This window comes from Cornus florida, unplaced genomic scaffold (assembly GCF_030987335.1).
Source record: "Cornus florida cultivar Cherokee Brave unplaced genomic scaffold, ASM3098733v1 CherokeeBrave_3.0.0_Hap2_Chr03, whole genome shotgun sequence".
In the NCBI taxonomy this organism is placed as follows: Eukaryota; Viridiplantae; Streptophyta; class Magnoliopsida; order Cornales; family Cornaceae; genus Cornus; species Cornus florida.
Window position 1 is genome coordinate 34,475,297 of NW_026775573.1, and position 24,403 is coordinate 34,499,699.

Consider the following 24,403-nt stretch of genomic DNA (forward strand, 5'->3'; position numbering starts at 1 on the left):
TTAACCAAAATCATTTTGGTTTTTCTTGACCTTCGTGTCTTTATTACATCTCTATATGTATTTTCAGATTAAATCATATGATTACTTATTTACGTTCCATACTAATTTTTAAAATTATGCATCATTATTCCTACTAGCATTAGAATAAATTGGATACTTGAACTAACAGAGAAACAGATATACCAACGCATCAACATGAAAGTTTCAACTTTTTTTATGGATGCATACAATTACAGGAAGAAATTAAACAGAAATCGAATGAGTAAAATAAAAATTGATGAATGAAATATTGAGCAATGGGTGTTCAATTATAAAAGGGTTACCTATAATTGATCACTCCTCGAAAAGGTTGAATTTGTTGCAGGGACCGATAAAAAGAGAGAGAAAATAAAAAAGGTGGAGCGAGAGAGAAGGGAAAAGGAAGGAAAGAAGCATCGGTGGGATCCACAAACTTTGATCAATCCGTTAATTCTAAATGGCGAAACTTGCAGGCAATTTCTTCCTCTCACATGCAGTAGAAAAAGTGACCATTTCGCAAAACTTCAAGGCTGTTTTCTCATTAACAACTTGACTTGATTGGAACAGTGTTGAACAACTTGACTTGACTGGAATAGTGTAAAGACTATCATCAACTTTTGATCCCTCTTTTTTTTTTTTTTTTCTCTTTTTTTCATTTTCAACAATTCTTTTCACATTTTCTTTTCCAACACTAATGATTAATGCCACTTTTGTACCCATGTTTTTTGTTCATATAGATCATTTATATATAATAGTGTACAATTGCTACAACACGTTTAACTATAGTTTTAGGATCTAATTTACAGTTAATAAAAAATTATTATTTTAAAAATTATTAATTTTTTAATTACATATGAGGGAAATTTTTTATAATAAAAAAATTAATATTCTTTAATTTGATGTAAAGTGTCAAGATCTTCATCTACTAACACCATCACCTCTACTATCATCATATAAGATTTGATTAATCTTTTTTTTTTTTAGTTGATGTTCACATACATGTCTTTACTGAAACTTAAACGTCTGACCTCGCTTTAAGAAGTAGGAATTTAATACAATTAGACACTAATTCATTGGTGATTAACATTTTTTCTTCTGTGTGCATGAATTAAAAAAACCCAAAGAAAATCATCAATGTAAACCTTGCATAGACACCTGCAGAATGTGAAAAGTTGATACTAAGAATATAAAAAGAAAGGGACCACCTACACCGTCACTGCCACAGCTGCCTCGATCCGGTACCACCATTACCATAACACCACCACCACCCAAGAGGTCACTGCCACCTATTTAAAAAGAAGAAGGTAGAGTTAGAAATATAAATTTAAGGTATAAATAGTAGTGAATCATTCTTTCTTTATTAAAAGATTTTCTTTTGTTAATAAATTAGAAGATTTTCTTTATGTTAATAAATTAAAAGATATTTATGCTTCAATTAATGAGATATTATCTATCTAAATCTATATCTATTTTCATTTATTTTAATTTAATAATGTATTTTTAATTTTCTAAAATATATATATTTTTTCAATAAACATATAGAAATACAATTTTTTTTTTTTTCACATCCCTAACCAAATCAAGACTTGATAGGAAATGTGAACCGAGTTAACGAGGTTGATTACGTCAAGTGTTCTATGGATAGCTATTAAATGCTATATTTTTAGGGCTTCTCTTTGAAAATTCATGATCATCCATATATGGGTGTAATATATGTTTATAAATGAAAAAGATATTAAAGATTTTTAGCAAAGTGAATCTATGGTAATTCGTTTTTTAGGTTATTCAAGAATTAAATATATTTTTAGGTAGGCGTGTGTTGTAGAACTATTGTAGAAGTGTCACTTTTATCTCTATATGTAAGTATAATTATCCCAAATATATTGCAACTATTACACTCTTTATTATTATCATTATAATTTTTTTTTTTTTTTTTTTTTTTTTTTTTTTTTTTTTTTTTAACATAGGGTATTTCCATTTTTTCTTGCTCAAGGTTGTCCTTATTTTGAGCGATATTGAATCATTAGGGTATTTTTCAACTTCGAGTAATTTCTTCTCAATTTTATATAGCAAAGTGTTGTATTTAAAAAAATTAATTTACTTTTTACATTATACAGTATAAAGAAACAGTCATTGGGGATTATACCTTTTCACGAAATCTAGAAGCACTATGTTAAGGGTCAGTTTACCGATCACTTATGTTTTATTATTATTATTATTTTTATTTTTATTTATTTTTTGGCTGCGGGTAGTGCATTGTGACGAAGAAAAAAAAAAGGGAAAAACTCTAAATTGCCTTTTTATTTTTTTCTAGCCATTTGGTTTTTTAATTTTGTACCACTTTTTAGTTAAATATGTTTTCATGCTTTTGCTACCGAATTTCATACAACTTATTTTATGTTAATGTTCTGATTATTATTGAATACACTCAACAACCGGTGAAACTTAGAGGTTTCCAATGCACCTATCTGGAAACTTTATTGGTTTATATGAGTAGTCTTGCACCTATCTGGAAGCTACATGAGTGAATAAAATTTTTGGTTAGAACATATAGATTTATTCTCTTGAACGAGGCTCACTCGGTGGATAGAACATCGCCGGCCTTCCGGTCAGTTAGGAGATCTTGAGACAACATGCGGGCATGTGGCTCTTTAGAACCTAACTCTGATATCAATTGTTGAATTATGGGTATCCAACCTAAAAGATTAACTTATTAAATTGAGTGACTCTTACCCCTTATAAATTCCAAATTTTCTTTTTTTCTAACCGAAGTAGACTAATTCAACTACCACTCAACATACGTACCTGTAATAAGATGGCTGAAACACAATTTTGATGTTACATTTAAAACTATTTTATGTTATCTAAATCATCTTTTCTTTCTAAAAAGTTTATTTTTCTTCTTCCTAGCAGGCTAGCTCCTCTTTTGAAGTATGTGTTTTACTTTTAACAATCAACAAATCAAATTAAAATCATAAGTTACTTTTAAATTATATCTTTGTAACGGAAGAAAGCACAAACTGCCATTTTAAGATTAATTTAAAATAATAAAAAAAAAAAGAACACAAAAAAGAACAAATTAAAGCAAACATGTATACAAAACATCCCAAATAGAATAAGATTCCATTTATACATAAATACAGAAAAGCACAACTACGTACAGTGAATAAATTTAAAACACCAAGTACTATTTTCTGATTATATTTATTCTTTTTTTTTTTTCTCTTTTTTTTTTTTTTCACATCCCTAACCAAATCAAGACTTGATAGGAAATGTGAACCGTGTTAATGAGGTTGATCACCTCAAGTGTTCTATGGATAGCTATTAAATACTATATTTTTTTTTTCTATGATAAATCACATAGCTCAGTGGCTTCTCTTTGAAATATCATGATCATCCATATATGGGTGTAATATATGTTTATAAACGAAAAAGATATTAAAGATTTTTAGCAAAGTGAACCTATCGTAATTCGTTTTTTTAGGTCATTCAAAAATTAAATATATTTTTAGGTACGCGTGTATTATATAGAACCATGGTAAAAGTGTCACTTTTATCTCTATATTTATTTCAAATTCTTACAAGAAATTAAGATTATATATTCTCTTTATTTAAATAAAATTCTTAGATGACCCATATTTAGACACCACGTTATGATTTGTTACTTATATTTTAATTAATAATAATAAAACAACACAATCCAGCTTATGAAAATAATATTTGTATATGCTGACCCTAATTTTTTATACTAGGATTTCTTCATTTAATACACATGTTTGTAATTGTATGTCATTTGAATTATTTTTTTAGTGGCGATCATGATCTGATGAAGTTTAGTTACCTTGGTGGAGTTGGAAGAGATGAGGTTGAAATTAAATATTGGAATTTATAAAATTAAATATACAGATCGCGATTGTGTTTTAATAACCTGCGACAAGCACTTGCAAGATTGTATGAGTCCATCTAATTCATTGGGCATGAATACAATCAAAATTTTCATTTAGCCCAATTGCTAATTATGCGTGTGTTGATATCAATTTATGATCTAGTTGTTTGGGCTTGACTTCTCATTGGAATTGAACCTCAAATGATTCATTTATTTCTTGTATCTGGAGTGGCATGTCAATTAAGTATATAGAAATGAAATGTATCTCCAAATGAAATGGAGATACAAAATAGAAACATAATTTTTTTTTATGTAATAAACTTGGAATATTGAGCAAAGGGTGTTCAATTGTAAAAGGGTTACCTGTAATAAGCAGAATCCCCCAAGGGCAAAGGGTGTTCAATTGAATTTGTTATGCTCTATGATGAAGAGAGAGAGGAGAGAAGCAAAAAGTAGTGAGAGACACGATGATAAAGGGAAAGGAGTAGCGAGAAAGAGAGAAGGGAAAGTGGTCAAATGATAAAAGGAGTGGAAAGAACCATTGGTGGGATCCACAGAGGAAGATTCCCGGCAAGTAAGTGTGAAACCAAACATTCATAATATGATATTATTCCTGTGGGACACTTCTTGACCGAAAAATAAGTTGGCCTTATCGCATGATGAGCTGCGGTTGAAAATTGTATAATCTAAATTTTGTATTAAATTTTTCGTTATTTATGACACATCAAATGTTGTATGGATAAACTATTTAATTTTACCAATTTATTTATTTTTTAATCTAGACTAGTGAGAGTTATTTGCTTATTCATGGTAAATCACAAATTCATTTATTGGCTTCTTATTTCTTTTCTTTTTATTTTGTTTAAATTAAAGTGTCAGTTTTATGTTGAATTTTTTTTTTCATGATTTTTTATTTTTTTATTTTTTTTATATATATGGACCATTAAGTGTTTTTCTTTCCCCTGGTAAGACCATTAAGGATTTTTTTTTTTTTTCGAAGTAAGACCATTAAGATAAGAAGGGTAATGTGATGTAATATCGGCTAGGATTTTTTTATACGCATTAAGGGCTCGTTTACTAACGCTTTCATTTTCTTATTTTTACTTTCTTCAAAAATAAAATCATACTTTTCATTCCTAAAGTTGAAATATAAAGTAAAATTATGTTTATTAATTTGTTATGCTTTCAATATTTTTAAAGTAAGAAATGAAAAAGCAAGTTTAACAACTATAATTTTGATTTTGCTTTCTATTTGACAATCAATGTTATATATATATATATATATATCATCATCATCATCATTGCTGCAATCCTAGGGTTTCTTGATAGGTCAAATATCATGTCGTATCTCTCTGTTCTGGAAACTTGAAAGTTCATGAAGAATTGCCTTCCAATCCTAGGGTTCCACAAATTAAGCGTCTTCATTCTAGACTGAACCAGCAACAACCCTTCCTCGCAGCCGCAAATCACCCTTGCAGCGAATCCTCTCTACACCTCCCACGGCGTTTCCAACATTATTGAGTTGGTGGTTTCGGTATCCACCACCACAAAGTGGTCGTTCTCGGAAATTACGATCTTCTGTGAATGGAGCTTTCTGTTCACCTCCGATCTGAGAAGCCTCTGGGCAAATTCTCCACTGCAGATCAACGCACGCCATCACTCTCCTAATCTTCTTCTTCCTTTTCCTCAAGAGTGTGGTTCAATTAAGACTAAATCCAAGGAAATATGTGAACAAAGGGAGGAGGTGGGTGGAGGTGATGGCGGCGGCGATAGGCCGGTGGCCATGGTCGGGGGAGGCAGTGTGGAGATTGGTGATAATAAGTTTTTTTTATTTTTTCTTCTTCTGTGACTGGTTGATGGATTTGGGTATATTGTTGATGGTGTGTATGAGAGAGGAGAGATTGGTGCTTCAATCCAATTTTGAATACAGAGAAAGAGTGATTGGGGCTTGATCTGATATTGAATATAGAGAATCTGAAGCTACATCATCGTCTTCTTCGGCATCGTCGTCTTCGTCCAGATAGACAGAGAGCGATACTGATAGAGAGAGAGTGTGGTGGCCGGGTGGTGTCTTCCATCGTCGTCGGTGGTTAGTGTCTTCCATTGTTGCCGGTTGGTGGGATGAGATGATGATGATAGAGAGGGAGAGGATGATGGGTGATGCTCAAAATGAGTGATGCTCGGCTGATGAGTCAGTGAATGCTACAGTAACAGAAAGTATTTTCTGTGTACAGTGGAGAAAATAGAGAAATAACAAATCTTCACTTTCTCTTTCCTTCCTTAAATGTGAAAGTACTTTTTAAAAGCTGAAAAGTAAAATCATCTTAATAAACATAATTTGTACTTTTACTTTATATTTTTAGAAATTGAAAGTAAAAAACAAGAATGATTCCTGTTAGTAAACAGGCCCTAAGTGGGGGTGTGGATTTTAGGTATAGATGGCAACCGCGGGGCGCGGGGGGAACTGTTTAAAAACTCGACTCCCGTTCTCGTCCAAAACCGTAAAAATGGAGAGACTTTTCATCTCATTTCCGCAACCGTTTAACATTTTTACCTCGCAGGTACCAACCCGTCCCGTTTATGACCATAATTTATTTATTGTTAAAATAGATTTGCTTTTTTTTTTTTTTTTTTTTTTTTTTTTTTTCACCATTGCAACTTTTCTTTTAATCAAATTCATTTGTTACTTTAATATTGTTATATAGAATACGTAATATCTATACTGGGAAATATATATACTAATGAAATAAGGGTACGGAGTCAAGGAATTTAGGCCAAAATACCAAATGAAAGTAGATCGATTTTTTTTCATTCCCGAGGAAGTGCATATCTTACCCGGATCTTCTTCCATAATGGTACGAAACAATAGTCTCATTGGGGTAGATACACAAATCGCAAGTTTAGTAATGAGCATAACGGCCCTATTGTTCCGATGGAGAGAAGAACCTATGATTAGCTTTTCGGGAAATTTCCAAACGAACAATTTCAACGAAATCTTTCAATTTCTTATTTTACTATGTTCAACTCTATGTATTCCTCTATCCGTAGAGTACATTGAATGTACAGAAATGGCTATAACAGAGTTTCTCTTATTCGTATTAACAGCTACTCTAGGAGGATTAGGCTCGGAATTATTGGAAAAATTCCTTATGGAGGAGGAACAAGTTCTTTCTTTGACCTTCCCAAGAGCTTAGCCATTTGCAGCAAGCTCAAACTTCCTTCTTGCATGCGTGCCCCTCCCGAAACACATACTATAATAAGAGGTAGAAATTTATTGGTAGCATACTCGACCAAACGGGTAATTTTCTCCCCAACTACGGATCCCAAAGTAATATGCCTATCTAAATGGGGTAGGGCGACCTCCCCCACTCCACCCCATACCCACGCAGATTTTTATTACATCGTACCATTTATACCCAAATAAGTTAAACGTCAAAAACAGGATGGGGTGGGACGGGTAGCCGCGGGGCTGGTCAAATTGTCATCCCTAATTTTAGGTAACCAAGATGTCAATCAATTAAAGTGTAAGGACCCTATTACCTTTATATTTTCAAAAAATAATAAAAAATAAATTTTAATAAACAAAAATACCCTTCTTTTCTTCCCTTTCCCTATCCCTTTCTCTCTTCACCAACCTCTCACTGCCACCATTTCATGTACCCAAGGAAATAACTTATATAATAGGAAAAAGAGCTGTGATAGAGAAACCGAACGTTTTTACCGAAATAAACACCGAATCTTACGTGACTTTGTCTACGTCAAATAATTTCATAACCTAACCCCTTATCATCGATCTTTTTTCTCCTAGTTTTTCCTTTCTCTCTCTCTTCCTTTCCATTTCTCTCTCCTCTCTATGTCTGGTTCTTTACCAATTCTTCTTATACATCACCTCTTTTTTTTCATATCCAAAGTAGTCTAGAGACAAGATCTAAAAATTTTTATCTTCACTCTTTTTTCAAGATTGCCTACTTTTCTCTTTTCTTAAATCTTCCAAAAATAAATCTTTCCAATCCCAAATGAAAAATATGCATAAGAATTTTTTTTTTGGGTAAGTAAATATCAACACAAGAGTTGCCATTACAAAACACATTAATCTCTTATGGAATAAAAAATTAAAAAAAAAAAAACTAACCCAGAGAAGAGAAACAAATGAATCTTCTCAAAGTTTCTATTTAATTTTTATGGATACAAAATCTGAAGGAGAGAAACAACAGCCAAACTTAACGTGGCTTCTCAAAGTTGTGCTTCTGTATTTGCAAAACATGAAGAAATTAAATTTTTTTTTTTTAATTTTATCTTCAAGTTTACGAAATAAAAAAGAGAGACAAAACCAAAATCAAAGATAAGATTGAATATAGAAGAAAAATCGAGAATTAGAGGAAGAGAGGAAAGAGAAGGGAAGAGGTAGGAGTTATGTTTTTATAAAATAATCTGACGTGGCTTAGCCACGTTAAGTTTGACTTTTTATTCGATTGTTTGGTTCGGTTCTCTTATCATTTTTCTAGGAAAAAACAAAAGTGAGAGAATTACTCCTCGAGAATTTCTCCCGTAAAAAGAGTTTGGAGTAAACAATTAAAGAATTACAAATGTATCTTACCACAACAAATCCCTGTACAAGAACATTTTGCACAAACAAAGAATTGTCTTTGTTCTTATCCTTTTAAATGTGCTTGTCAGTTTCTTCTTTGATTTATTATTTCTCTAATAATAAGTCAGTAAAAGGTTTGTTGTCAAAATATATAGAGATAAATCGAATGCAAATTTATGCAAATGAAACAAATTCATAAAGAATTTTACAACTTATTGTTTCATTAACGTTAAAGAGACACTTTAATCTGATAATTGAACTAGCATGTGAACAGAATGAAGAATATATACCGAATATACCACATTCTTACGTTTTCTGTGATATATAAATCATATGTATGACTATGACTAGTAAAGCCATTCCATATAAGCTTTGATTATAATACTTTTTCCTTTTTTTCTTTCCTCTCTTTTTTTTTTAATCAATTATATATATTTCTTTCGGGGCAATCAACCCAAACTTAAAATGTGAAACCAATACATTTGGGTCCTCTCAAATTTTTTATTTGGAAAATCTTGGTTGTACACGAGCAATTAATATTTAGTCGCCAGATGCACACAATCTTTTAGTTATGTATGTGAAAACTATAGTAAACTTTTCAGTGCTCTTTTTCTTTCTCATTTTTCAATTTTCTTTTGACATTTTTTTTTCCTTCCAAAACTAATGATTAATGCCAATTTTGTGGCCGATTGGCATTTAGTTTAATTTATTTATTTTTTCTATCTATCTAAATCTATATTTATATTCATTTATTTTATCTTAATAATGCAATCTTAAACACCACGTACTATTTTATGGCTCCTTCAATTGCTCTTTATCCTTAAGGAAGTCTAAGGATCTTGGATGGATCTAGTAAATCGAAGGAAAAAAAAAAAAAAAAAAGTTCAAACACCATTTCAATGAGAGAGAGTACGATCTTTCGTTAATATGGGACCAAAGTCGTAATACATGGGCAAGATGGGTCAATCGTAACGTTGACCCTTCCAAGGTCAAAGTCTTCTTTAAGGGATTTCCCCCACCCATTATTACTTGTAAGCTTCAGAGTCACAAAATAACTAGTGGTCCCACCAAATTTTGGTATCTCACTCCCGATTATAAAATCAATACTCAAATTATCAACTTGATTTGATCAGGTTTCTTTTTCAGCCAAGTTCTTCTAAATTTTTATTGGTAATTCAAAACTTTTAATTTATAAATATCCCTATCAAGTTCTCCAAGTTTTCAATTCTCCAACAAAATTTCAAAATCTAAATATATTATAGAAAATATTGTTACCAGGTATTGTTAGTATATATATTATAGGATATATTATTAGCCATGTATAGGTTTATCATATAAGATTTAGATCTACCATATAAGATTTAAGTTTACTTACTCTCCACACATCTCGTCACCTATATAAACCCTTAGGCTCCGTTCGCTATGACGAAAGAAAATTAGATGGAATGAAGAGAACAAAGGAAGGATGAGACATCTCTCTTCTAGGGAAGATATTATGAATTTCCCTCGTTAGAAGAGAAGAAAAGAGAATAACATACCAAATTCATTCCTTCCTTCCTTACTAGAGAAGGAAAGAGAGAATTTAAAATTTAAAATTATTTTTACCATTATACCCTTCAATATTTTTTTTCTTCTGGTAAATAACCATCATCTTTTCTACTCATTTGAAAAGTACCATTAATTTCACTCTAATTTGTTGTTTGCTTTATATAGACATATATAATCATATTTCATCCTCAATAATAATAATATAAAAAAAAAAAAGCAACCCACCATCTACATACTTCTTTGATAAATATTAAACAAAAAACAAAATCTTACATTCCAAAGACCATTATCACGTAGATGGATGCCAAAACAATGATGGTAGAGGAAGCATGCATGCACGCACCTGGCCTCCCCTTATAAATTGCATAAAAATTGCGATGCCCAGTGCACAAGGCTAATAGTCTAGGGTTAATTAGATGTACGTCATCTTACCTCTGCATGCCAAGAGATTGTTCATTTCGAATCCGTAACCTTCAAATCCCATTGCGCCAAGTAATAATCTAAAATATAAGTAAAATAATATTTGTATCCATCAATTTTTAATTAGTAAGTTTTAAATTTTTTTATTTAATAAAAGTCTTGCTGATTTGCTAAAATAATTCAAATAACCTCTCTAATTAGTTATTGGCTAATCCAGTAATAATCAAAGACAATCAAAATACAAATTAATTAACCTGATTCACCTCTTTTTTTGTATCGTTACTGAAATCTCTCTCAAGAAAGGTGGAAGGCTTAATGATTTTTATTTTATTTATAAAAAATAAAAAAAAAATTTTGAGGTCCAAGAAAAAGAACATATATGGGTCCTATTGAACTTTATCTTGGTAAACGAGTCTTTTTGAGAATTTTATAAGAGTGGGGGCAGTTAATTTCTCCATAGCAGTAGCGCTTTGGAGTATGTTGTGTTAATATACGTGGTCATCAATAGAAACACAAATGCAGTAACAGTAGATGTACAGGAGCCAGTAGCCACCCCTTCAGAGTCACCAAGTAATAAAGGTATTTCGATCACCGTCAACCGTATGGCGTAAATGGATGCCAAAACGATGATGGCAGAGGAAGTACGCGCCTGTCGTCAACTGATACAAATTACTCTTATTAACATTTTGACAAAAAAGATAGGTGTGGTATGGGGTACCCTTCTCTTCATCCTCAAACACAACATGAATTCCAAAGTCCTTTAGCTTATGAGACACCTGCAAAGAGACTGAACATTCACTTCATCGCCAGCTTCCAATTGATTCCCAAAATTCCAATGGCTTAACCATACCATCTCCTTCCCGTCATCTGGAATGCACATGAATGTTGGGCTGTATGCCCACTTCAGATCCTTTGTCCAATTACTCACTTTAATCATGAAAAACTCATACCAATTTGTAACCTTCGGATTACTAGTTTGTGCATAGACAACACATACATTGAAGCCTTGGATCTTGAAATTAGGAAATGAAGGTACCTTAAAACATATTGAAGATCCCATGCTCTTCATGCTGAACCAGCCTGGAACTTCACTACCAGGGAGAAAAGTGCTGAATATACTGAATTCATACAATCCCTACAGCATCGAAATCATAGTTTTTAACTCTTACGAATGTGTGCGAGCGCGCGCGCGTGTGTGTGTGTGAGAGAGAGAGAGAGCTCACCTGAAGGGGAACTTTTCTTCGGTCGACGTTAGGTTATTGACCAACAACACTTCAATATTTCTCAGGAATTCCAAGTTGGGCAAGCCCAAACTGCTGATCAGTACTTCATAAAAGTTTCCAATGGGTTGAACAACCCTTGAACCTCAGTTAGTTTGTCACAGTCAGTTATATACAAATACAGTGAATCCAACAGGTTTGGTAGATTTGTTATCATTTCCAATGACCTGCATTCGAATAAATCCAAACTCCTTAAACTCATTGGAAGCTCCGGAAGTAACTGAAGTGTTGTGCAGTTGTCTAGAGAGAGTGACCGGAGCATAGTGAGAAACTTCACACTCTCTGGTAGTATACAGATCGGATTGTTCCTTAGATCCAACCTCTGCAACAGGGATAGGCTGCCAATATCCTTTGGAATAGCACCATCTGATAGGTTGCAGCCAGCAAGACCCAAGACTGATAATGAGCGTGGTAAAGAACACAATGAAAAGCTGATTGATTCTGGACTTCTTCTTGGTCCCAATAGCCAATCCCGGAAGTATGAAGGCCATGATCTTACCCCAGTAGTCATGGAGGGTGATTGATTTATGCCAATCCCGTCTGCAAGAAGCATTTTCAAAGACTCCATCTGGCCCAGCTCTGTAGGAAACTTCTCGAGCTTTAAACAACGAGATAGAATGAGTATTTCAAGAGATTTTAGCTGGCCAATTTTCAATGGAAGTTTCCGAAGATATTTGCAACCTTTTAGATTCAACAGAACTAGTCTCTCTAATTCCCCAATTGATCCATGAATCTCAATCAAATTTATACAATTTTTAAGAATTCATCTTTCAAGATTGGGGACTTGTGACAAGTCAGGTGTATTGGTAAGACCATGGGAATAACTCAGATCGAGGATTTTCAACGATGTGAGCAAAAAGTAAAAAAAATATTAGTATAACAAACTTGACAATCTAAGCATTTTACCAATGCACCACGCAATGGCCCATTTAGAAATTAGTTTATAAGAATATTAATATTAATCACCAAAGGAAAATAGTTTGTATCAAACCTTGTTTCCATTCCAAGCTTGTTTCAAGCTGCTATTGCGCATGTCAAGGGCAACCAGACTCTCCAGATGAAGGCCACTGGGTATAGAATCTAAAGGGAACCCATGCCAACACAACCATCTTAACTTCCTAGGGAATTCTTCATAGTCTCCTCTGAGCCTTGCATTATTTAGCTGGAGTAGTCTTAATCTAGGCATCCTTGAAAATGCATCAATGTGCAGATCTACTTCATTTGATGTGGAATGCGATCTTGTTGAGGCAGAATTTATGGGGAGCCAAGAGAAGAAGCCTAGACGCTACCGCTTCAATGAATTGTTTTTCGAAAGCAATGTTGATTTGTCAAGAAAATCTTCTAAAGAATGCCTTTTTGCATTATTTAAACCAAAGAATTTCTTGGTGGACCTATGTTCCTCAGACACATGCATGTTGAGGATGAGGCCTTCAATGGAATCTGTTCCCTGATTAGAGGACTCGAAAAGTTAGTACAACAACTCAAAAAACATTTACAGATACACATCTTGAGAAGCATATATCTTTGAAAAAAGAAGAAGAAGCATATATCTTACAGTTCTTTCATTTAACACATCAAAGGCGTCCTTATGATGCCACAATCTGCTACGTTTCCCTGGTTCCTTGGTTGATTCTTGGCGTATGATTTCTCTCCCCATGTCCTGAAGCATCTGATGCATTGTCAGCTTATTATTTCTATCAACAGTTATGAGACATCTATCAATGAGATTTTGAATCCCAACTTTTGTGTAGAAACCACACCCATCTAGTATTGTAATTGTGAATTCTTTATCCTTTCTAACAAAGAAACAAGCAATATCGAGGAATAAATTTCTGTCATGGTCATCTTGTAAAGAATCAAAGCTTATTTTTAGTTTCTTTAGGATCTGACTGTCAGGAATAGCTTCCAATTTTTTTTAATGCGCTTTCCCACACGTCTACATGTCTGCCACAGAGAGAAGAACCCAACACTTGAAGAGCTAAAGGAAGCCCTCTGCAGTAGTGTACGACCCTTTTTGAGTGCTCCAAGTAAACTTCAATGGGATGGTCTTGTCCAAAGGCATGCCAACATAAGAGCTGAAACGATTCATCGTCGTTTAATTCCTTAACTTTGTATACCATACAAAGTTCATATGCCTTCACCAATTGCTCATGTCTAGTTGTTATGATAATTTTACTTCCTGGATAAAACCAATCTCGTATGATGAGTACTGCATTTAATTGGTCTGATTGATCCACATCATCAAGAACAATCAAAACTCTTTTACAGCAAATAGCATCTCTAATCTTGATGATTCCTTCATCAACACTGCTAATTTTTTCTTTTCTCCCCTTTAGAATATCTAAAAGAAGTCGATTCTGTAAACTAACCAAACCATTGGGTTGTTCAGATATTTCTCTAATATTTGCAAGAAAGCTGCTACATTCAAATGTGTCGAAGTTTAGGTTATACACTATCTTGGCAATGGTGGTCTTCCCAATTCCCCCCATTCCATAGATTGTCACTATGCCAACATCCGTCGATCCATCTTGTATCCATGAATTAATGTCTTTTACACGAGAATCTATTTCAATTGGGTATGGACCAACACTCAAGACCGTGCGTTTCAACTTGTTCCCCATCTCTTCAACAATTTTTTGAATAAAACGTGACTCTTGCCTACAAAATGCAATGAAAATGGATAAATTACATTCAAAAAGTCATCTATTAAAATGAAACAACAAATGATGATTATGAAAATAAAATAAAACAAATTACACGGTGTTCAATTTTGGCCATCATGACTCATATACAAGCATAGAGACTGCTGAATATAATGATAATCTAGAATTGACAGAATTATGTAGGTTATACTCTCTTAAAATATATGAAAGAAGGAATAGAAGAAAAAAGATAAAAATGTTCACAAAATTCAGACTCCAATTCAAATAACCAAGTTCATGAAAAGGTACTCCTGTTGTTCACAATCCTAATGATATTTCCTTTCTTTAAAATTCATCTACTTATTTCCAGAATTTTTGCAACTACTAACTTTATTCTTTTGAAGTGATTTTATGTGATTTTAAACAACTTAAAGTTTAAGTTACTGAAGCACTTTTATCTCGAACCCAGTTATGCTTCTTTGTATCTTAATTCAAGAGATGTTTGTAATTTATTTTATATGGTACTGTGGCCTTCACATGCCTTGAGTTGTAAATAAAAATAATTAAACATTTTCGTTTTCCCTTTCATGTTCGATCCATCCTTTCTTTTTCCTTCTTTTCCATGCCTTCCAAATAGAAATATTATTATGATCAAATCTCTATATCAGTGGTATAATACATTTGCTCATATAATAAGCTTCTAGACTCAACATCCAGTATTTGGAAACCACTATACCACAAATAATGAAATAGGACAGTGATATAACATCGCATTTATATATATAATACACGCATATTAAATAGCAAGCCTTTTGCATCTACTTGAAGTCAAGCTTTCATATTTTATCAATACTTTGGCTAAAAGTATATATATAAATTCTAAAAAAAATTGTTAAATGATATACAGATAGTATTAATAATGTTTCAATATATTTCGACTAGTCTAAAACATTACCATTAAGAAAGAATGTTGATAGTGAGTAAAATTAGCATATATTGGCATGAATAAATTGAAAGTATTCAATCAACACTATTAACTCTTCAAGAAAAATTACCCATCTATTATAACCATTCCTGCCAAATCTGCATCTTCTCTCAGAGCCGCCCTCCACCTCTTTATATTGTCCAACCCCGCCTCTTTTCTTTCTTCTGTCTTTGCCTCAAATCGCTCTTCGTGTCTAGCAAATGCTTCTGCAAAACTCCCTGTCTGCGTTCTTACATGGGATGGATCCACATAATAGAAGATGGGCAGAATCATATGACCAACAGTCTTCTTGTGCTCAAGGATATTTAAAAGCTCATCAAGACACCATCTTGAAGATGCATAGTCTTTTGAGAAGACTATTATTGAAATCCTCGACTTTTGGATTGCCTTATTTAGTTCTATGGCAATATTTTGTCCTTTATCCAGTCGATCATCATCCCTAAATGTGTGTATTCCTGCATGTAGTAGAGCTGTATAAAGGTGATCGGTAAAAGTATTCCGGGTGTCTCCACCTCTGAAACTCAAGAACACGTGATAAGAGCATCGACTTGAGGAGGCTTCTTGGGCTCCCATAGCAACCATTGAACAATGCTCTAAGAAATCAATGAACAGGGGATATATGTAATCTGTCAGGCACAACCAGTATTTGTGTAGTGTAAATAAAATAATAAACCAACAATATTATATTCTCAAATAAGTGAAGTCAATTAAAATCCCATATGCGAACCATAGTACATAAGGAAAATGCTAAAGGATATGCTTTAATGAATTACACACGTAACAGAAAATCCAGACACAAAATGTTGCAAAGTGGCTTCACAAAGGTTTTAGCAAAATTCAACTCTACCAAATTTCATCTCAATTATTTGTTGTATGCTACATGAATCCCATTTCACCATTTTCTTTTTATAGGGTTAATTATAACTTCATTTAAACTACATGAACTCATGTTAGTTTTGTCTTCTTATGACCTTTTTATCTCTTAACTGACAAACATTCTCTCCCATAAAACATGACTAGGTAATAACTGTTATGTTGTGTTTGGGAGCACCAAATCGGCGCCTATTCAGTACTCCCAAACTTAGCTACAAAATTTCCTTTCAACTTTATAGACTCTGTTGATCACATAGTACACCATAAGCACTCTTCAACTTAACCAACATCATCTTCAATCTTCCCACCTATTAAAGAATTGAGCCTAGGTAATACAAATTCTTTTGGTATTTCTCGAGACCTTCGATCTTTATTACATCTCCATATATATATTTTCAGTTTTACTAAATTTATATATTCAATTTTAATCATACATATTTGCATTCAATATTTTAAATTTATGCATGGTTAATTCACTAAAACTTTTAGAACAATTTGGATACTTGATCTGACAGTCTTATTTTTATTTTTATTTTTTCGGTAAGTATCTAACAGTCTTATTCAACATGGATCAACCATTAAGAACATAGAAACCAAACCCAGTGGCTAGTTTTATTCAAGTTACACGTCTATATGTAGTTTCAGCTTCTTCTTTTTCATGGATACATACAAATACAACAAAAAATTAAACAGAAACAGAAAACAAAAATTGATTAATGATACATGTAATAAACTAGAAATATTGAGCAATGGGTGTTTAATTGTAAAAGGGCTAGTAATTTGCAAAATACCCCAAGAAATGGACTCATCACTCCACTACAAGATTGAATTTGTAAAAGGGTTACCTGTAATTAGCAAAATATACGGCCGGCCCTGAGATTGAAAAAATTTCTAGAGGCCCTAGGCGAACTTTAATGTGAGGCCCTTTATACATAAAGTTTCACATGCACAAAAATAAATGTCTATTTTTTGAATCCGTAGGAAAATTTTCAAATTTAGCATCTGTTGGAGGACCTCTTTCAACTAATAAATCTCTCATTTTTTTTATCAATATTTTTCCAATTTCCTGGATCATTAATGTTCAAAGGAAGACTATCATTCTCATTCGTATATTCTTCATTTACCAAATCTTCAAGTTCATTCACATTTTCTTCGTTTTGATTCTCATTCGTATCTTCATTCATTAAATCTCCATGTTCATTAAGATTTTCTTAATTCCTATGTTCTTCATTCACCAAATCTTCAACTAAACTCTTTATTTGTGTATTGTCCCTAAAAAGCTTATGAATAGCGTCTTTTTGAGATTGAATTAATTTTTCTTCTCTCTTCTTTTTTTTTTTTCTTTTTTCATGCCCAGATTCAAATTTTCTTGTAGACATAAATGACAAAAAAGAAAAAAAAAAAAACAGAAATAGAAGTTATAGAATTAAAATATATATATATATATATTTGTTTTGCTGAAATAAAATGTAGATTACCTCAAAATGCAATGAATATGACACTATAATACCTTTTACTGTAATCAGCTTCTTCACACGAACACTCAAATCGAGCACCTCCAAGTTGCTCAAAGCACAAAAGTCTACAAAAAATGAAAATTTTGTTGTTTACATATTAATAAATTTTGTTACTTTATATTGTACTTTGTTTCCTATACAATTGGGTGCCCATATTAATTGACAGATTTATGCTTTATGCGGTTAACATCCAATTTGCTATTAGCATGAAAAAAAAAAAATGAATAATATATATATATTGAATAAGTGAAGAAATGACTTACCAGTCTGAAGTGATGAAAGCACAGTAAAAGATGGTAGGACCGTAGGATGCTGTAATTGTAAAAATTATAATCCACTGGCCTTCAGCTTGTTCAAGACTCAAGTTGAACCCAAATTTACCAATTAGTCTTTCAAATCCTGCAAAGGGAGATCCTGTTTCAGTCATTATCTTCACTTTTGTTTGATAAGTCAGTCATTATCTTCACTTTATAACTAAAATTCATACAATATAAAAAAATTATATAAAAAAGATCATAAAAAATTTCACCAAATAGGATTTAGTTTGCAAAACAAGAATTACAGACCTTGATTAATTGATTTAGAAAAAAAACAATTAAAACAAAACCCATACATACAAGTTAGCAGTTGCAGAGAGAGAGAGGGGGGCAAGCTTGAGAGTTGAGAGACAGCGGGTGAAGCTTGCGAACTGCGAACCCTAACTGGAACAGCGGGCGATGGAAACTGAAAGATATGGGTTTTGATTTTTTGAACAATCTGAAATGATATGGCGATATGGGTTTTGGAATTTTGATTAACTGAAGTATATGGGTTTTGAACTTCTGATTCTTGTAGATTTTGTAGTTTGCAATTGCGAAGACAGAGAGAGGGCAAGTTTGGAGTTGAGAACGATGGAGGCGATTGGGGAGGCTGAAATGATTTGCCCTAAATTTCTGTTTTTTCTTACTGGTGGCCCATCATCCATGGGCCTATAAATTTTGAGGCCCCATAAATTTTAAGGCCCTAGTGGAGCCTTGGGTCAGGGCCGACCCTAAATTGCCCCAAGAAATGGATTGATCACTCCACCAAGAGATATAATTTGTTCCGGTCAGTGCTGAAGAGAGAAGAGAGAAGCAAAAATGAGGAGTGAGAAAAAGAGAAGGAGAAGTGTCCAATGGGGGAGGAAAGGATAAGGAAAGAACCATTGGTGGGATCCACAGAGGAGGCTAACCTGCAAGTGAGCAACTCTACCTCAGTGAGGAATTTTGTCCAATACATCAATTGGTGGACCTCATTCATAATGAGCTCGGGTTGAAACTGTAGAATCTAACTTTTTTTATTAAGTTCTCATTATCAAGTGTTCTAAGAAAGAGTTTTACCTGTAATTGGCATAGGAGAGGAGAGGAGAGGACAGGAGAGAAAGAGTATTACTTGAGAAAGAAAATAAGAAAAGGAAGGTAAAGTAAAGTAAAGTAAAGTCAAATAAATGATACCAATAATTTACATTTATGTTTGGATAGATGGAAAAGGAAAAAGATAATGTGAGTATTCTGAATAAAATGGAAGAGATAAAAGAAAAGATTGAACAATGATCAAATAACTATAATACTCTTTATCTAAGATTTTGGAGGTGGTTCAATGTTATAATTTTGGAGGCTAATTTTTGCATTATGAAAGTATCACTAATCCACTTTCTTTTCCCTCTAAATTTTCTCATTTTTATACAATGTAAGGGATTTGGAGGGATAGCCAATCCTTTCTTTTCTCCTCAAATCCTTCCATCCAAACATAACATTTTTTATCCTTTCTTTTTTCTTTTCTTTTCTTTTCTTATCCCCCAAATAGATTCCTGAGCCAGTGTTTTCAAAAAAATATTCTGATTCTATGTGGATAGCTTTTTAATGCTACAATTTTTTTTTTCTTTTATGATACATAAAATAATTGAATATGCCTGATAGTAAACATTACTTATTATTTTCCTTTATTTTAAATTTGAATTGATGAGAATTATTTGTTTATTCTTAATAAATCACAGAACTTGTTGGTTTCTCTTTATTTTGATTAAGTTTAACCAAATTGAAGTGTCTATTTTGATGGAGTCGATGGACTAATGTGATTTTATGTTCACTAATTGCAGAGAAAGGAAAGGAGCAAAAAGGGAGGAGTGATAAAGAGAGAAGGGAAAGAGCCAAATGATAAAAGGGCTGGAGGGGAAAGGAAAGAACCATTGGCTGAATCCACTGAGGAAGCTTTCCTGCAACTGAATAGTTTGTGAACCCCGAGTTAATGACTTTGGTTGAATTTGCGCTTTAGAGTCTATATTAAAAAAAATTATTTTCTATGTCACCTCAAATGTTCAATGGATAGCTATTTAATGCTACAAACACTTTCTTTTCTTTACATTATTTTTTTTTTTTTATCTAGAACAGTGAGAGTTAATTGTTATTTATGATAAATCACAAAATGAAGCATTTTCTATTTATTTTGAACAAATTTGACAAAATTGAAGTGTCAATTTTGATATGCTACATGCTAGTATGATTGTATTTTAAAGTATATTATTATTATTTTTGTAAGATTATTAAGAAGTGCAAGGTGATGATGTGATGTCTTTCAGGATTTCTTATCCTTTAAATTTATTTATTTATTATTATTTTTTTTTAAGGCGTCTTCTAATAGCTAGGATTTTTTTCATGTACGTTGTGGGGGTGGATTTCTTTTGTGGTTTATTCATGATCATTCATTTTGTGTGTGTAATACATGTCAATGAATACAAAAGAAAATTAAGATTTTTAACAAATTGAATCTATCATGAATGCGCTTATTGTGATATAAACACGTTTCCTCGATTGTACAATCCAGAGTTCAAGATACGAATTCATGGTGAGATATTTTGATGGACTATTTAAGATTTTTTTAAGTACGTCCATATAAGACTCGATAGAGTTATTACGATATTAATAAAGTTGTCTCCATTTATAATTGGATCTTTTTTCGGTCCCAAATTTGTCGGAATTTAATCCACCCAAACGAAGAAATAAATAATAATATTTAACTTTTACTGTGAATGAGTAAAGGTGAAATTTACTAATTTAGGATCTATTTGGTTTGTAATTTTGAAAACAGTTCTCAGAAGGATAGGAAATATAAAACTATTTTTAAAGAACTATAAATGGAAAGTTCCTTAAAAATAGATCGTTTTATACTGAATTTTTAAAAAACTGAACCAAACATAATTTTTGTTCAATTTTTTAATTATGATCACACAATACACCATAAACATTCTTCAACTTAACCAACATCATCTTTAGTCTTCCCACAAATTAAAGAATTGAGGCTAGGTGAAAATTTTATTTTGGATACTTATGCATGGCTAATTTCTGTTATCTTAAACCTTGAGAACAAATTGGATATACTAAGACATCAACATGGAAGGGTCTAAGAACATAGAAACCAAACCCAGTGGCTAATTTTATTTAGCTTACATTTTTATATCTAATTTCAGCTTCTTCTTATTTTTTCATGGATACATACAAATTAAAGATGCAAATAAATAAATAAATATATTATATTATATTATATTATATTCCAAAGGTATGGAGTTTAAAAGCTTGTAAGATTTGTTATATAGATAGATACAGGTCAAATTGGGACAGGTCATGTTTGGAAATGAGTCCGTGTATTGTACCAACTCTGACCCAACTAAAAAATATATTACACATTGTTTGGCTGCTTTCATAACTCCAAGCAAATGAACAAGTCAGGCCTTTGTCCATATATGCTGAGCCCATAGCCCACTTAGCAACCTGATAAACCTAGACAAACAGAGGCGGTGGGGATTAGAACTGTGTGTTGGTTAGTTTGAGAAGAAGGAAAGGAATGGAGAACAGAAATGAGATGAAGAAAAGCATGTGGCTCAGAAAGGTGGAAATAAAGAAAATAGAGAAGAAGAACAGTAATCAGGAGTAAGTCCTGTGTACGGGCAAGAAAGATGAAGAAGAAAAAGGGTTGTTAGGTCGGAAAGGGGTTGGTGGGACTTGGAGGTTGATCAACTAGGGTTGGATGAGCTTGATGATTACAGAATTGCATTGGAAGGGTTCAGGAAGAATGTTCTGGCTCGGGCTGATGAGATGGCGGCGGCGAGGGCTTGTTCATCTGATGAGATGTCCATTGCAGCGGCAGCGGCGAGTTCTTGTTCATCCGATGCGGCGGTGAGTGCCTGTTCATCCGATGCGGTGGTGAGTGCTTGTTCATATGTTGATTTTTTAGGACTGTTTTAGAATTTGACTTCACGGAGGGTTTTGAGTTGATTAATGATTAGGGTTTTTTTTGATTTGGGCAGGCTGATTTTGATATATAAATTGAATTGTATAAATTGATTTTGTATAAATTGATTTTGACATTGAATTGTATAGAGACAGTTTAATATGTTAATTTCTGAAAAACCAACTTTCTCTCATCTTTTCACTATTCCTTTATGTAATTGTAATCTCTCTGTATATGTGTATGTATATGTATATATGTATCTGATAATCTGTGAATGGGTTTTTGATTCGGTGATAGGGTTTTGGTGTGGAGGGCTCAGCAAGGGAAGTGCCAACTGGACCTGACCCTCTTCACCACCACGACAGTCCTTCCAGACCTTGATGGATCATCACCACCTCTCTGTGTGTCTGTGTGTGTTACATGTCTTTAATTTGACTGCTTAATTAATGGGGGTTTATATCATTTTCATTAGTTGTTTCACCTTTTTATTTATACATATTCTGTTATTGTACTAACTATATATATTGACTGCCATATATATCAATATATGGATTTGATTTTGTTGATTTTTAATTGAATTCTGTAATTCATTTGTCATAATTTGATTTGGTCATCACATCTCCAAGAAACACACACCACTGGTGTTGAAAATGCAAAGATGTGGAAAATTAACAGATAGACAAGAAAGTAACAGCACTGTTTTTGTTTGTAATTTACTGATAGAAGTAAGCATTTACAGAAAAGCTAGTTCTATGGTATATGATCATCTGTGTAACTGTGTTATTAATATTTTCACAAGAAGGATGGGTGTGGTATTGGCTACCCTTCTTCTCTTTCCCAAACACAACATTGACTCCAAATTCCTTTAGCTTAAAACTCCGACAGCTTCCATTAACTAGGATTCATCGGAAAAACACTGAAACATTCACTTCATCGCCAGTTTCCATTAATTGATTCACAAAATCCAAATGGCTTAACCATACCATCTCATTCCCGTCTTCTGGAACGCCCATGAATGCTGGGCTGTATGTATATCCATCCGCTTCAGATCCTTCGTTCTATTACTCACTTTAATCACGCATAAGTTATACCACTAAGCATTGATCGAATTATGTCTAACAGAATGTGCATAGACAACACATGCATTCAAGCCTTGGATCTTGAAATTAGGAAATGAAGGTACCTTAAAACATATTGAAGATCCCATGCTCTTCATGCTGAACCAGCCTGGAACTTCACTACCAGGGAGAAATGTGCTAAATATACCCAGTTCATAGAGTCCCTACATCATTAAAATCATAATTTTTTACTCTTACCGATATGAGAGAGACAGAGAGAGAACTCACCTGATGGGGAACTTTGCTTTCAGTTAACGCCATGTTATACAAAAAAGACACTTCAATATTTCTCAGGAATTCCAAGTTGGACAAGCCCAAATTGCCGATCATTGCTTCATCAAAGTTTCCAGTGGCTTCTAACTTGAACATTCTCTGAACCTCTGTTAGTTTCTCACAATTAACTGTCAATAAAAACAGCGAATTCAACAGGTTTGGTAGATTTGTTATCATTTCTAACGACCTTAAACTCATTTGAAGCTCCGGAAGTAACTGGAGTTTTGGGCAGTTGTTTAGATTGAGTCTGTGGAGCATAGTGAGACCCTTATAAATTAAAAAATACAGTGATTTTCTCTTTATTTGGATTAAATTTGACAAAATTGAAGTGTCAGTTTTGGCCCGCTCATGTGATTTATGTTTAAGGTATTTTTATTCCTTTTTGAATTATTATTTCTCTACTTTTCATATCTTGTTTGAATTATTATTTCTCAAATAGTATTTTTTTCAGTAAAAGAATTTGTTGCCCAAAAAATAAATATATTATTATACAAAGCAAATGCAAAACGTATGTAACGAGTATATCTTTTTTTTTTTTTTTTTTTTTTTTTGGCAAATGTAACAAATTCATAAAGGATTTTGTGGCTTGTTGATTAATTAACAGTGAAAGAGAGTTAGACGGTGACACATTTATTGTTGATTTCAATAGGTTTGGTGTACTTCTCATACCACTTCCGGTTACCTGCACCAAGCTCAATCCAAGTCCCGGCCATAGACTCATTGGAAGTTCTTAAGTAATTGGAGGCTTGTGCAATGCTCTATTACTAAGTGATTGCAGCTCAGAGACGGTGATCTAAAGTAACTTCTTGAGCTTTAGATAGCCAGCAAGAAACAAGAAACAAGAAAAATGAAAAATGACATGTCAATCGGCAAGTGAATGCACACATCCGAAATTTACTTTACAATAAGTGTATCCGAAGTGATTGCACACATCCGAAGTTTACTTTATAGTCCAAGTGTATCCGAATGTCACCAGCTTAGAAGGTTACTCATAACATAAAAAATAAAAG

The 24,403-nt window shown here is 32.9% G+C and overlaps 1 protein-coding gene, 1 long non-coding RNA gene and 1 pseudogene across 2 annotated transcripts; 1 reads left to right on the forward strand and 2 right to left on the reverse strand.

Moving 5' to 3' along the window:
- Positions 1 to 10,766: 10,766 nt before the first annotated feature.
- LOC132300230 (TMV resistance protein N-like) lies at positions 10,767 to 12,926 on the reverse strand. Its single transcript, XM_059797236.1, has 3 exons — positions 12,732 to 12,926; positions 11,684 to 12,338; positions 10,767 to 11,595 (listed from the first exon to the last, which is right to left on the reverse strand). The coding sequence occupies exons 1-2, from the start codon at positions 12,924 to 12,926 to the stop codon at positions 11,781 to 11,783; spliced, it is 753 nt and encodes a 250-aa protein (XP_059653219.1). The 3' UTR covers positions 10,767 to 11,595; positions 11,684 to 11,780.
- Positions 12,927 to 13,025: 99 nt separating this feature from the next.
- On the reverse strand, positions 13,026 to 17,606 carry LOC132300229 (disease resistance protein RPV1-like; annotated as a pseudogene).
- Positions 17,607 to 21,400: 3,794 nt separating this feature from the next.
- Positions 21,401 to 22,575, forward strand: LOC132300232 (uncharacterized). Its single transcript, XR_009480353.1, has 2 exons — positions 21,401 to 21,974; positions 22,300 to 22,575. It is a non-coding gene; the product is annotated as an uncharacterized LOC132300232 (long non-coding RNA).
- Positions 22,576 to 24,403: the final 1,828 nt, after the last annotated feature.